Below are 15577 nucleotides of genomic sequence, written 5' to 3' on the forward strand. Positions count from 1 at the left end.
TGGGTTGGGATATCTGGTTGGCATGGACTGGTTGGAACAAAGGGTCTGTTTCCATGCTGTACATCTCTATGACTCACCAAAAGTGAGTTTGAAGTGTAAACTTTGACCTGGAGCTATGACTCCTGTTATTGTTATAGAAATGCTAGTTTGAGTATGTATAAGTATGCAGTTCCCCATTGTGCATCACTATGATATCCTAGTGGCTGGAGATTTTCTCTAAAACAAATCTGGATAAACATTCTATTACAAGTTGTTCTGCAATAAAGCACATTTCGTTAATGAGAATTCGCCGTAACACGATTGATCAATTGGAGACACAGTCTCTAAACTGTGAACCTTTCAAGTGTGTATTGGTTACGTTATGATTCTGGCCCCATTAGTTTTAATGGTGCTGCTATTCCGCAATGTTGTTATAACACAGGATTTCACCAGAAGGAACTACCGCGTATTAGCAGAACCGACTGTGTTCTGATATACTGGAAATATTACTGTTTGTAGCCATTATGAAATGACTAACTTGTTACATAATTTAGACTTTTAAATATATAAAAGCATGTTTAAACAGATATAAAGAAGGTGCTGCTATGCTGAATTTGGCTGAACAATACATTTCTCAGAATTCAACAGCAGCAATAGACTTATTCCCTTTTTTCTCCTTCCTCTTCACTTTCTTAGTTGTTACAATAATTGTATCACATCAAGATGCTCCACCTACATAAATACATTATAACTGTGCAAGAATAAATGCTATGTCCTTTGGGACAAATGGTCTTGATACAGACAGCACTTCTAGGTTTTATAATAAGTCGTATTATAACTTGGAGGTGTGTAGATCTTTTGTTTACAATTCTGTCTTCCCCCTCTCATGATCACTAGGTTGTGACTCATGCAGCAGTATAATTCCAAAGCTACTTCAACCACTCTGCCAGCTTGTTTAAGTGAATATTAGTCATACATCACCTCCAAACAACTAGTTTTTAGACTATGAGTGGAATGCTTGCAACCCCTGGTGAGAAGTTTGGAAAATAGTGTGAGGTGGCCAGCGGGGAACCTCTCAACATCAAGAACAAAAGGCCCCATTTTCCAACCAAATGTTCGATGGCAATTGAGATCTTTGTTCTTGATCAGTGAGAGACCTATTTACATATATTAAAACACATGAACATCATGTGATTAGTTAATCTTGCCTCATTTATATACAATTTTCCATTCTCCCACATGCCAGATAGAAATGCGATGGCAACAATTCCTAACATGAAAGCCAGTGTGGTTACCTATCTACTTAAGCTCACCATTTACTTCTCCAGACCTCAATCATGAACCCCAGGTATGAATATCTCTGGGTACGCTTTGTGGCAGCAGTGTCTCCACTGCACCCTAACCACTAGCCTTGTGCCAGTTTCATTATCTGTAATCCACTGGCAGTACAGCTGTGTACTTCAATGCTGCACTTTGGAATCCATCAATACCTTTTCACTGGAACAATGCTGCAGGAACAGGCACCCGTCTCAAGGTTTGGATCTGGGTGCATTCTCACTTTCTTGGTGCTCGCTCTCACTTTGTGCATACTTCGATGCTCACAGCATCCGTGCCTTGTTTTGACTTGTCTTTTATGCTTTGCCGCCTTACCTGAACTTATAGGCTAATGGTACTTTTTCTTGACATGCTTTTTAGAGTAGACACAAAGCCAGGCAGTTTGTCCTGGTTGTCAGCAGTGAGCAGTCAAGACAGTCAGGTTTCTGTGCAGGTTCATGCAATGTCGATCTGGCATGTGTCAGCAGAGTAAGCAGCGACCATAGTCCAAGTGGATTCATCAAGTGTCCATGTCTCAAAGTCTAAGGGGTTTCAAAGTCTTTAGTCAAACCAAGGGCTTGCTGTCAGTCAGAGGGTCCCACAGGGGATATGATTTTGTTAGGGACATTGGGGAAATCAATGCTTGGGATTGGGGTCAGCAACCTGAGACGCAAAGGGAACAAGAGCAGTGAAACGAGGAGGGGGAATGCCAATGTTTTAGTCTTCCATGATGTACGTGCAACTCAGATGCACTGCAACAGCTGCAGCATATTTGATGTTAAACGTTCAGTTAGGACACAGATGAATGAAGCTGTAAGTTTCCTACTGGTAACAATAGTAGCAATGATAGCACTTCCTGTCACTCAACTGATAAATGGAAAATTTCACTTCTGTAATTTTAGACCTTCCCCTCATTGTTAGTCATGTTCTAACCATTCATTATAAATATTTGTAACACAAATTCATCTAAAAATCATTATTAATCAGTGATTCTAAACAATACACTGATTTTATTGCAATTAGGTAAAAAAAATACTCCTTACTATTTCTGGCATTTTGCAGTTATCACAATCTCATACCATGATGGTTTACTTGTCTACGAGTATGGCTTCATAATAGGTTTGGAAGGTCCTGAAATTAAGTGGTGACTTTCTTCTGTATTCAGTGTATTTTCTAACACAAGTTACACTTTAACTGTGTTATTGTGAATTTTCTTTTAAAAATGTTGTCTATATTGAGTGATTCAGTTGATTGTGCTTTATTTTAATAATAATTGTGCATCTATGACAACTGAAGTACAAATTGAATGCAAAATGCTTGTAGAAAATACATACTTGACACAAGTCAATTCAATATAGATGCACAATTTTAGAAGGACAGATACATACCATACATTACTCTGGTATTGAAGTCTGGTTGTATCCTTCTTTAAGAGGCAATAACCTATTATATCAAGCTATGAAGCAAAGTTCAGTAAACTTGTAATTTGTGGAATCAAACCAGGAAAAAATGAGAATGAAAATATATGACTTCTTGTGGTAACATATTATTGAACCAATTGGATCTTATTCACATCCTTTCAGGAAAAGCAATCTGGCATCCATATCTGGTATGACTTCCATGTGATTTTAGTCCCATACTGTGTAATTGGGTTCGAAAGCCCTCTAATGTGGCTTGATAAACCAAACATTTGTGTAAGTGTTGTTCCCCACCCTTCCTTAGGGCATTTAGAAGTAGGTAATAAATGTAATTGAGCCTGTATTACCCACATTCCAACATTAAATAAGTCGTACGAGCTGATGCTACAGTACACAATGTTCAGGAAACCTAATCTGATTCTGATTCAAGTAAGTGGAATTATTTGAGTAAGTATGAAATTCTTCAGCATTTTGCTAATTTTATTGTAATATTGCTAGAACTGGGGAACAATAATCAATCTTTAGCAATATGAATGGACTTCAGTCTCATTAAATGTTGCACTTAATTCTGTGGAATGCTGTATATTTGGGACACTAAGTTACGTTTTTAGAAGATCACTAAATTGCATTGCCCTGCTTATTTTGTCAATATGCTGAGAAAAAGCTTTTGTTTTACATTTTTAGTTGCTGGGTTCATACAAGATGAATGGTGACTGTAATATTCAAAGACTCAGATCAATTACCATATGTAAAGCTCGAACATACATTTTTTTGAAAACAGTATTAAAAACCTATGTTTATAATGCTATAAATGGTGAACTATTCAATCATTAATAGTTGGAAGGTGTCATTCTCCATTTCCTGTGGAACTCTAGTTAGCATGGTACATTTTATTTGGACAACTCTTACCTCAGCAAGAGAATGAAAGGAGAGAAGTTTGTTCATAGAGCGTTGATACGCTTTGATTCATTTTGCATTGTTAAATATTTGCTCTGGAAACTCTTGAAAAGCAGGTTTAAAAAATGGTAATTTTGTAGATGTCCATCTTAATTCTGCTATCAGTGTTCTGTAAGAATTGTGTTTGCAATGTACTTAATTACTATCCTTGCACCAGTTCTGATTTTCAGTTAATTATTAATTCTGGCCATCTGACTGTTAAATATTTAATTTAACATTTGAATTAAACATTCATATTAATACCTTTGATTAATTCAGCCATGAATTTGAACAATAACAAAAGTTACCTTTGCTTGTTTTTCTGTGTTTTCTTGCCATTTTCATTCACTTATAAGTGAGGAAGATCTGGCAGCCCAAAACTCAGTTTTTAACACCTCGTGGATGCTATCAGGATTATTAAGCTTGTACACAGCATCATAATCTCTAACTTATGCCTAGCACTCTCTTTAATCAGCATCAAGCTGGGAAACTAATGTGTCATAGGGTTTGCCAGGAGTCACAGAATTGACATGAGCCAATTTGATATAAATTTGCAATGTAGCTGATCATAGAACTCCTGCATACTAATAAGAAAAAGTAGCATATTGTAGTGAGACATGGAACAATATTCTGTAGCCTTGCAGAACTTATAGAATCATAGGAATTGATAGACAACAGCAGACCAAAGTCAGTCCTGTTTGCCTTTAACCACTGTGGTGGTTGTACGATATAGATGAAGAACAAATTGCTGACTAGTCATAACAATCAATCTGTCTGGGATTTGGTGGGAGAAGGAAATGGGCTGCCTAGCTGTAATGTTCAGCTGCTAATTTTAAAGTCTGCTAAGGTTTTACATGCAGAAGTGATCACAGGTGGTACAGTAGGAACAGGAGCATATTGGTTATGCTACAGTATTGGTAATTCAGAGTGATTAGTTAAATTCCCACCATGAAAGCTGGAGAATTTAAACTCACTGAAACAGATCTGGAATAGTGGTGATTGTGGTGCAACCGAACTGTCAAAAACTCATCTGCTTCACTAGTTTCCTGCAAGGCAGGCAATCTGCCAACCTTGCTCACGCATTCTTACGGATTGTTCCAGAGAACATCTCTGGGACACCCGCACCCACCAACCCCACCACCCTCTGGCTGAATACTTCAACTCCCCCTCCCACTCTGTCAAGGACATGCAGGTCCTGGGCCTCGTCCACTGTCAAACTGTTACCACCCGACGCCTGGAGGAAGAACACCACATGTCCTGCCTTGGGACCCTGCAACCACACGGGATAAATGTCCTCATTTCCCCCCTCCCAACATTATCCCAGGCCCAAGCCTCCAACTCAGTACCGCCCTCCTGATCTGTTCATCACTGCCCCCTCTGACCTATCACCTTCTCCCTCACCTTTATCCACCTATCACTTTCTCAGCTACCCACCCCACCCCCTCCCTTTTATCTCTCAGCCCTGTCCCACAAGCATTGTTCCTGATGAAGGACTTATGCCCGAAATATCGATTCTCCTGCTGCTCGGATGTTGCCTGACCTGCTGTGCTTTTCCCAGCAACACACTCTCGACTCACTCTGGTCTGTATGTGATTTGCCCACTGAAATTGCCAAGGGAACTGCTCTCCCATTTTCAAGGAGGTGACTATCAACTTCATGAGTGCAATTGCTGCAAAGCCTGTGTTTTACTCTGCAAAATACGATAGGTTATCTGAAAGCATGGGGTTCATTATTGATCGATTTTAAAAGATTGTTCATTTGTGATTTAGGTGTATTTTGTACATGAATTATGTTTAGACTGTGATCACTGCTCTCAAAAGGTTATATACAATAGATTTCAAACCAGAAAATCTGGAAAGTGAAGGTGAATTAAACTTTTGCTTTTATGGAAAAACCTTTTCATGATTCTTGTCCAGGAATAATTGTTCCTTTTGAGGCCTGAGATTTCTAGTGCATGGTTGTTACCAATGTTCCTTTTTCAGGAACTATAGATTTCAAAAATGGAGAGACCGGAAACCAGTGCTTTCAAAGATGTTATATTGAGAATACTGGATGGCACAATGTTTCCAAAGATTTTGTTTCTTTTCACCACCTGAAATCCAGAATTGAATCAATTCCAAATGCATGAAATGAAAATCTCCTCTCTGTTTTTCAAAATGCTCTGAGTTTATGCAAATTAGATCTTCCCAATGGTTCCCATCCTCTTGCTGTAGAATAAATTGTTGTGATCATTTGAAGTTTGTCCCGATAAGTGCAAGTTCCAGCATGTCTCTCTTTTCAATGAAAACTGTAAAGGTGAATAAAGAAATGGCAAGACATAAAAAATATTACTGGGACTTAAAGTTGATTAATCTCTTTAGGCTTGATGGTTTGCGTCCCAGATCTTTAAAAATGGTTGTCATGGACGTAATGAGTGCAATTGTTTTGATTTTCCAGAATTCCTGAAAATCCAGATCAGTTGCAGTTGTTTAAAAGGGAGAAAATGTAATCTCATTATTCAAGGAAGGGGGAGAAAGAGAAAACTGTGAGCTATAGACCAGTTAGCCTGCAATTTTATACAGCTTTGACACAATTAGCTTGGAGTATTGCACACAGTTTCAAGTCCTTACCTAAGAAAGGACATCTTATCTTGGTGGGAAGGCAACAAAACTTCATCACACTAGCTCTTAGGAAAATCACGTCTATGAAGAGAGACTGCGTAGCTTTGGTCTATTTTCCCCAATGTATGGCATAATGAGAAGCACTTTCAATGAAGCATATCAAATTCTTAAGGGCTTTGAAGGGATAAATCTGGGATGAAATTTCCCTGCCTTGACAGTCCAGAATTAGGGATTTGATTTGATTTATTATTGTCACATGTACCTAAGCGCAATGAAAACTTTTGTTTTGCAAGTTGTATAGGTGGGAATCATAGCATACAAGAACGTAAGGATCATAGTGTTCAGATGATCAAGGTACACAAGATTAAAGCTGAACAGGATGTGCACAAAAGCAAGATCAACATTAGGTTTGAAATTAGAGCAGTCTATTCAGCAGTCTAATAACCGCAGGGAAGAAGCTGTTCTTGAACCTGTTGGTGTGATTGTTTCAGCTTCTGTATCTTCTGTCTGATTGAAGAGGTTGAAAGAGAGTATTACTAGGATGGGAGGGGTCTTTAATTACTTTGGTGGCCTTTCCACGGCAAGGAGAAGTGCAGATAGAGTCCATGGATTGGAAGATGGCTTTCATGATAGTCTGGGCTGTGTACACAATTTTCTGTAGTTTCTTACAATCCTGGGCAGAGCAGTTGCTGTACCAAGGCGTTTCTGCACCTAGATAGAATGCATTCTAACGTGCATCTGTAAAAGTTGTTGGTGAGGGTCCTTAATGGACCTGCCGAACTTCTTAAGCATCCTTAAGAATAAGCTTTGTTGTGACACAGCATCAGAGCAAATGATCAGTCATTAACTGAGATGAGGACAATGTTTTCACATAAAGATGTAAAATCACGACATTAAGAATCTATAATTCTCTGACAGAATCCTAAGTCATTAAGTTATTCAAGCAAGAGACCAATTAACTTTGGATACTATGTGATGTGGAGATAGTGTGAGAAGGTGGAGTTTAGATAGATAATCACCTACAATTTGTTTTGAACGGTGAAACGAGCTCAAAGAGCTAAATGGGCGATTCCTTTTTGTGCTGCATGTATTCTTCTGTTTTTAACTGGCCTGACGTGGCAGTTGCAAGAACAGGGCAAAAGCTGAGTATCTCCAACAAATGATTTGCCACTCCCCACCTTCGTCTCTTGACACCCCACATGCCAAGAGTTAGTGCTCGCCTGGATGAGTGCAGCATCAAGAACACTTTAACTTCAATACCATGTAGAACAGAATTTGGTCACTCCCACTCAATTCAATATCTATCCCTCTTTATGAAGGGACATTAATTCAGACATTAATGGCGCTGTATAAATGCAGGCAATTTCTGTGAAGAGGATTTGTTGCATGAAGAGAATATAACAAAGGAGCTAAATAGATTTACTGTTTTCCTGCTTCATCTGTTAAGAATTTTAGGAGAGCAACCTCTGTGCAATGCTTTTAAAATATGAAATTTTAAAATGGGCTCATGTCTGAAATGTTTGAGGAGAAAGTGAGGTCTGCAGATGCTGGAGATCAGAGCTGAAAATGTGTTGCTGGAAAAGTGCAGCAGGTCAGGCAGCATCCAAGGAGCAGGAGAATTGATGTTTCAGACATGAGCCCTTCTTCAGGAAGGGCTTCCTGAAGAAGGGCTCATGCCCGAAACGTCGATTCTCCTGTTCCCTGGATGCTGCCTGACCTGCTGCGCTTTTCCAGCAACATATTTTCAGCTCATGTCTGAAATGTTACCAGTTCCATGAAAGTTGGGTCATCTTGATTAATGCATAGAACCAATAAACGGTGAACCACGTGCCGACTGTGCTTTTTAATGTGGAGATGTTTTTAATTATTAACAGATAATCACAAGCTGATCTAAAATACATTAGCTCTTATTTGAAGTAGTTTTATTCGCATTACAGTAACCACTTCTTCAGACAGTGATGCGTGCTGCTTTGTTACAACTTCTGTTAAATGCAAATGAACAATTTGCAATTATGGGCTCCAGAAATCTGTTAATATTGCAGAGCATGAAAGTGAAGGTACTTACAAGTGAGCAAAACTTTTACATAAAAATAAGTGCATCATATTGGATCGTGTGGATTATATTGGGGAAAATTAAGAGAATTTAAACTTTGCAGATACAAACTAAAGGTCTGTTTAAACAAAACACAGTTTATGATTAAAATACCATGAACAATTTACATTATCCACATGTCATGCCCAGTAAAGAGCCACATTCATAACTCTCAAGATGCAAACTCATTCAATTTTACTATCAAAACTGGATAATTACTGCTAAAATGGCCACTGAGAGTCTACTGCCAACTGTTCGATTTCTACAAATAAAATCAACTTGTGTCTGAAGCTGTTTCTGGAAAGTTGTCAAAATGTAAATGATACCCAAAACTCAATAACCTACCCGTCCGATATGCCTTTATCTCCAAGGTCAGCATTCCACAAAGAAGGGTGCAGAGAAACCAGTTTGTTGACAAGTGTGAACATCTACAATTGTGTAGCACTGGCTTCTAACATCTAATTGTGTGGACAGTGGAAGCTCTGCTCTTATGGTCACATTATCGAAACTGAGCTATCTTCCTACTCCAACAATCAGACAGGAAAGTGTCACTCTGGGAACCAACAAGACAAAAGAGGGACCATAACCCCTGTCAGTAGATTAGAAACCTGCCCAACAATCCAGCTCGGGCAGCGTGAAGGCAATAAATTCATTTTTACCTGCAAGGATACATTTCTGCAAATCACCCATTGCCTCATCTGGAGCTTCAGAGACTTCCAACTTCCCTTCATCTTCAGGGAAGGTGCCCGTCCAACCTACTCCATGTAGTGCCTAAAAGACTCGATTTGCTTTTTGTATTCTGTTAATAAACTAATGGCATGCTTTGTTTTTTAGAGTCCATCCTTTATGCATGTATGTGTGGTTTTGATTGTATTTGCATTTTGGAGTGTGTGAAGAAGGGGTGTTGTTATTGCAGACAATTGAGGAGAAAGGGGAAAAGTTATCTCTTAATTTATTTTCCCCATCCATAATACATGGCAATGAAGACAGAATTATTGAATTATATGTGACACAAAAATAACACTGGAGAAAATGATGATGACAGTGAAAATGAGCAAACTTCTTGCTTTTTTGGGAACTAGCTTCAAAATAGGTTTGAAATCACAATGTACCCTGAACTGTGCTGTGACAGGTTTATGATGCACTAAAAATTATAATTTGAGATATTTAGTTAAATGCTAGTGAATGTTTATAGTTGATGGTTGCACTTTTAATGTTTTTTTCAAATTGTATGGTTCATTCATTTAGTTTTATTTTACTTTATTTTTGACAACGACATGGAAAAAAGACTAAAATCAAGGATTATGAAAGGAACTACTGCACTTTTTGAAAACAAATTACTGAAACTCATTGTGAATTGTGCTGTGAGTTGTGTCTAGATTGCTGGTTTGTTTCAAAAGGTGAGGGAGGAGAGGTATGTTGGCATGGCATTGGGTTGTGTGTGTGCGGTGTGAGATTTGGCCAGCGGCAGAGTACAGAATTGATTTGTGCAATTGTGAGCAGTTGTGAATGCCAGAAGTCATCAGCCTGATGATAACTCACTGGTTGTTGGGCAGCAGAACACCTGTTTTGTGTGAACAACTCCGAGGCGTAGGTGTCCAGACTAAAAGGAGCAGAGTCTGTGTCAATATCTCTGCAGCAAAGTAACTCAAGCCTGGAGACAGTCAATTAATCTTTCCCATCATTCGCTGTTAGATGTTGCCTTCAGCTGGTAACGAAGAGATTTTATAATTGGAGTACCAATTGCCCTGTGCCTCTGGCAAAGAAGTGAAAGATTCCACTTGGAGAAATGAAGTTCTTGGGAAGCAAAAGAAATATATCGTCAAATGCTGTGGACTAATACTTTTGAACGATTTCCTTGAAGTTTTTCCTCCATCCACAACACCAGATTTTTTCTATTATTTTTATGGAATGTGAGTTTTTATTTCATATTTTTATTTATCTGTACCCAGAATCTGAGTCCATCAGATAGGTAAATTGGAGGCTTTGCATACTTTTAATTAAATCATTAACTTTTGTGGTGACTCTAGGAGCCATGAGTCTCAAGAATCAGTATACTTTTCCAATCGGGTCATAACATCACAAAATTTCTTCCTTTAATCTTCCTCTCCTGGCGTTGGTGAGTAGTGGTAGATGATGCCTCCATTGTTCTTGATTTTGTCTGTGGTCTTTGACATGATTCACAACACCATCCTCCTTCAACTTCTCAACTGGTTCCATTTTAATTTACCTAATTATGACCAGGATATTATTTGCAATGTTTTCACTTCCTGCTGCCCATATTCCCCAGGGATCTGTCTTGGATATTTCAGTGACATCAGCTGAAGACACAGTCAGTTTTCATTGAGCAAACCTAGATCCATCTGCCAATACTTCACTTGACTCACTCTATGTTGCTAAGTTAGCAAACAGTTTGTCTGACATCGTCAGATTCCTAAGTTGTGAATGTGATTTTCAAGAAGGCCTTTAGTGATAGGAGTTTTATTAATTGGTAGAAATTTGAGAAATGTGTCCTGTCAAATTTGATTACAGATTCTTAAAAATTCTAAAATAAAAATTATGCCAAATACAAAAAGGTGAGCAATTATTTATGGAATTTTGGAGCCAATGCTAAACTCTGTGTTACTGTTCTTTGGTTGAGTGTTGGTTGGGTCTAACAAATAAAGATTTTGGCCTTAATATAGTGTGTATTGCAACCAGAGAGATGCTGGTGATATACCCATCAATAAGCATCAAAAACATTGACCGCCCCTTTGACTTTGACATCCAGTCACAATGTCCATGTCAACAAATAGAAGGCTACAAACATCAGCAGCAATTTATCTGTTAAAGAACAGCCTTCCGCTGTACTGTTTCTGAAAGATATCCAATAAGTTCTGCTAACTTTTAGACTAGGTTTAGCTTTATTCAAGCAAAACACTGCTTTACCTACTATCTTTCAACATTTCTATCTGCTTATCTTGGATAATGAGGCTATAATTCCATCCAAAGCAATGAAACAAAAGACCGTAGGGTGGTATGCTGAGAGATTTCATCAAGACAAAAGGCAAAAACCCATTGGGAATATACTAAATAGAACAGCATACCAATTCTTTAGTCATTTCAATCTGTATGCTAAAAGTCAGATAGGTAGTATCCCAGTTGTATTTGGTGGATTTGACACTGGGTGGGGCAGTTAAAATCACACTGGTGTTCTTTTGCATCATAGGACCCCAATTTGCATACATTCAGGGGGCTTGGACCTTAATTAAATGATTAATTGTTAAAACGGCAGCCAAAATAATTGCAATAGGTTAAGGTCCAGTAAGATCAAATTATTCGTTTTATTGACTTATGAATTCGGTTGGGTTAAAATTGCCATTTTGTTTGCACAATATTATACATTTTCAAGCAATAATTGAAAAAAATGTGACATGGCCTTCAGCGCATGTACGAGATCTGACTGACAGCAAGTCTTCATTATAAAGAGTGACAATATTCCAAAAGTAAGCATTGGCTGTCAGGTGCTTTGAGGCTGTCTGGTAGTCATGAAAAATGATATAAATGCAAATATTTTATTTTTAAACAACAGTAACACACCAATCATCATTTTAAAAGATGCGACAGTTAATTGTGCATTTTGGTTTTGACTCCTTGCCATGAAATGAGTCTTCAGATTCATTTGGTGTGGCTTGCAGTGGTGAGCCTATATGGAAGAAGCTAGGGGATAGACAGAAGAATAGAGTCTGAGCCTAGAATACAAGTCTCTACTAGAATGATGATCTTTAATTTAGAGCAATCAACCAACAAATTTATTTTCTTAAAAAGATAAAACTAATAATTGGCTAAATTGTCACTAAATTACTCCATGCACTTAGCAACTACAACTAGGAATTGGGAACAAAAATTTTAGCCCATCTACAATGGGCAGGAGGCACTGCACAGGGGAAGTGAATTGAAGGGTGAAACAAAACAGCTGTAGTCTTTGTACTGTATAGGGATTAGTTGTTGGACTTTTTTGGGTGACCTTTGTGAATAGCCAGCAAGAATAAAGCAATATTAGTTATTGAACATGCCTGATACCAGTAAAAAGCAAAATAGGAGGGAGAGCAAGTATTATTCCTTACCTCTTTTGAGTTTTGTGCAAAGTTTTGGAAAGACTTGATCATTCTCTTTGTCAGTTTTGAAGTTGCTAAAGTTTTTAGTTATATCCTGATCATTTTGTCTATTTTTGATGTTGTCTATAGGTGGATTTGCTACATTTTCATCTAGCTTCTCAGGCCTCTGTGAAGGAAAATCTGCTCTAGTACCAACAAGCATTTCACAGCCATGCTTACCTGTAACCAACACTGGCCCAACTCGCATTCTTCCTCATCTTTACCTTGGTTGTCAACGAGATGTATTAAACAGGGTAAGGAGTGTAGCTGCCAGTGTACACAAACCTTTGATTCTGCACAAAATAGCAGTCACTGTAATTAATTGATTTAATTTCCTATTAAAGTGATGTTTTACTACTTGTTTTGTGTATTTGCGCCAATAAATGTACCACAAAAAGGAAACAAATGGAGCAAGACTGATTTGATTCAAAACATACCCACTTCCAAAGTTAAAACTGAGTTCATGGTGTTTTGAGAATTTACAGATTTGAGTTAGAATTAAACTAAACAAAGTTCCAGTTTATGATAATCATATAATTTGATTTGTACTGAATAGTAATTATATATTTTCTGTTTTACTTCAAATATAGGAGCTAATGCAGCAGATTGATATTGGCTATGTACTCAATGCAAGTAACACATGCCCAAAACCTGACTTTATCCCAGAGAGTCACTTCCTACGAGTTCCAGTCAATGACAGCTTTTGTGAGAAGATTTTGCCTTGGCTGGACAAATCAGTAGAATTTATAGGTCAGTAGGGACTTTTTATTTTCTTGTTTCTTAAATAAATTGTAATACATACTTTGGGGTAATTTTGATTATGCTTTCATGTTGTGACTCTGAGACTTCCTGATTATAATTGTCCTTCATTCAGGAAGGAGATAGATGTGTGAGAAGAGCTTGGGTGCTTTACCCTGTTGTGACTGCTTCCCTCCCCCATAGTGGAATGTTGTACTTTCCATTTGACACCGCTTCGTAAAACTGAGATTAGGATCTCTGAGAAATTGCAAATGTAAATCTACATTAGATCATCAGAATGGAAACAATAAAATCTGTTATTTTGATCTTGCAGCAAATAAATATTCCATTCCAACTTTTCCCAAAAAAAAACTAGTTTACAAATTAGAAGATGAAGTAGGGCTTTAGGGAGGGGCTGAATAGGCTGGGGCATCCAAAGCTGAGCAGAGATCTCATAGATGTTTATATCCTCATGAAGGGCATGAATTAGGTTGTTATGAACTAGGCCAGACCCCCTCAAAACATTTCCAGAAAGTAGCCTAGACCCTAACTTTGCTAGTTGTTTTAAGTAGGTGGAAAGCAGTTATTCCAGAAGAGGTGCCGCTGGTCAAACCACTTAATTTTAAATAAAACAGAATTTATTTACAAGATTACCGGATGAAACACAAAAGAGAACAGAATGCAGAATAACCTAACCTATCTGAAAACCCAACAGATTATCCCAACTTAATGATGCTGTTCCAAATGCTTGCAACAATCCCCATAAACACCCTTTGTGCCTGCTTTTACCTTTTGTGCCAGAGTCTTACAGGAGAGAAGTCAGAGAGAGGTGACAGCATGGAATACCTTCTTCCATGTCAAAAACTGTCTGACTGCTTTCAGTGAATAGGCAGGCTGCCAAAACAAGAGAAAAGCTGAGCTGGGAGAACTGGCCACTCCCCTTTCATTGCACAAGTGTTTTTTTTTCTAAAACTTGAAAGCCTTTTTCCTGAGACAGTATCTGTTATCTCTAATCAAATTGGCCCTAAAACAATTAAAAACCCAGACTTTTTGGAACCTGTGTTTTGACCTCCTGGAAAAAAAAGGACAACATAACCCTGTTAAAGGAGCAGCATCATCACAGGGTGAATAGTTAAGATATTTTTCCAGGATAGGGGAGTCCAAAACTGGATGGCATACATTTAAAGTGAGGGCAAAAGATTTAAAAGAGACCTGAGGGGCAACATTTTCACCCACAGGGTGATGCCTGTATGGAATGAGCTGCCAGTGAAAGTGGTGCAGCTGGGTACAATTACATCATTTAAAGGGTATCTGGATGGGTACATGAATAGAAAGTGTTTAGAGGGATATGGACCAAGTGCTGGCAATTGGGACTAAAAAGAGTCTGTTTCCATGCTGTATAACTTTAGGTTGACTATTCAGCTACTTGAGCTGGCTCTCCCATTCAGTGACATCACAGTTGCTCTTAGTGTTTCTGATTTCAGATTCTACATTCCCCTCTCTTCCCCGATAACCTTTGATTCTCTTGGTAAACAAGAATCTTATCTCCACTTTTCAAAAAAAATTCAATCACCATCTGTTTGTTGCTTTGAGACTGTGTTCAAAATCACAGAATCCTCTGAGGAAAAAGTAAATGGTTGTGTAAAGCTGGTTGCTGTACAATTTTTCTAGAATTTTCTTTGTTTATTGAATGATCCAATTGATTGTTAGCACTCTCAAAGCAGAAAAAAAATACCCATTGATCCATGTTGTAGATAAATTTAATTTTCTTTCATCTTTTTGCACTTACTCACTGAAGTGGTTTATTTTCCAAGCATTGCCCAGCTATTTAAATGAACGTTTGATCCCATAGGAACTGATGCAACAAGTTCATTATGTGGTCAACCTACCAGCTACTGTTCCTCACGTTTTCTTTCAGGCCTTCATAGATCTGGGATTGGCAAAGATGGATTGCAGGAATAGCAATCCATGAGTTAATTAACAACAAAAGCTTGACATGGCACTTGCATACATGCATGAACATTATCTAGCAACGAGGCAATTACGTGAAGGGACGCACAACAATGTGAACAATACTGTTATTTTATGAAATTATATGTAGTTCAGACTAATCTTCTGGATAAGAGTATGATGTTCTAATGTCATAGATTAGAAATTGTACCTAATCCCAGTTTTTAAAAACTGAGAACATTGCTAAAGTGCCTTCTTCTTTTCATTTCTAGAGAAAGCAAAGGCATCAAATGGATGCGTGTTGGTGCACTGCTTGGCTGGAATTTCCCGTTCTGCCACTATTGCCATAGCTTATATAATGAAGCGAATGGATATGTCACTAGATGAAGCTTATAGGTAAGAAGTATTATGTTA

The 15577-nt window shown here is 38.0% G+C and overlaps 1 protein-coding gene across 2 annotated transcripts in view; it reads left to right on the plus strand.

Annotated features, from left to right (window-relative positions):
• The window catches only part of dusp16 (dual specificity phosphatase 16), a 96699-nt gene that overhangs the window by 72743 nt on the left and 8379 nt on the right, over positions 1-15577 (plus strand). For both annotated transcript variants that reach the window (XM_043709457.2, XM_043709459.2), the window contains exons 4-6: positions 12566-12729; positions 13066-13225; positions 15436-15559. In XM_043709457.2, the coding sequence (XP_043565392.1) occupies positions 12566-12729; positions 13066-13225; positions 15436-15559 (448 nt within the window). The remainder of the gene's footprint in view (positions 1-12565; positions 12730-13065; positions 13226-15435; positions 15560-15577) is intronic.

Source organism: Chiloscyllium plagiosum, unplaced genomic scaffold (assembly GCF_037043375.1).
Source record: "Chiloscyllium plagiosum isolate Xiang-an unplaced genomic scaffold, Cpla_swu_hap1 HiC_scaffold_19, whole genome shotgun sequence".
NCBI classification, from domain to species: domain Eukaryota; kingdom Metazoa; phylum Chordata; class Chondrichthyes; order Orectolobiformes; family Hemiscylliidae; genus Chiloscyllium; species Chiloscyllium plagiosum.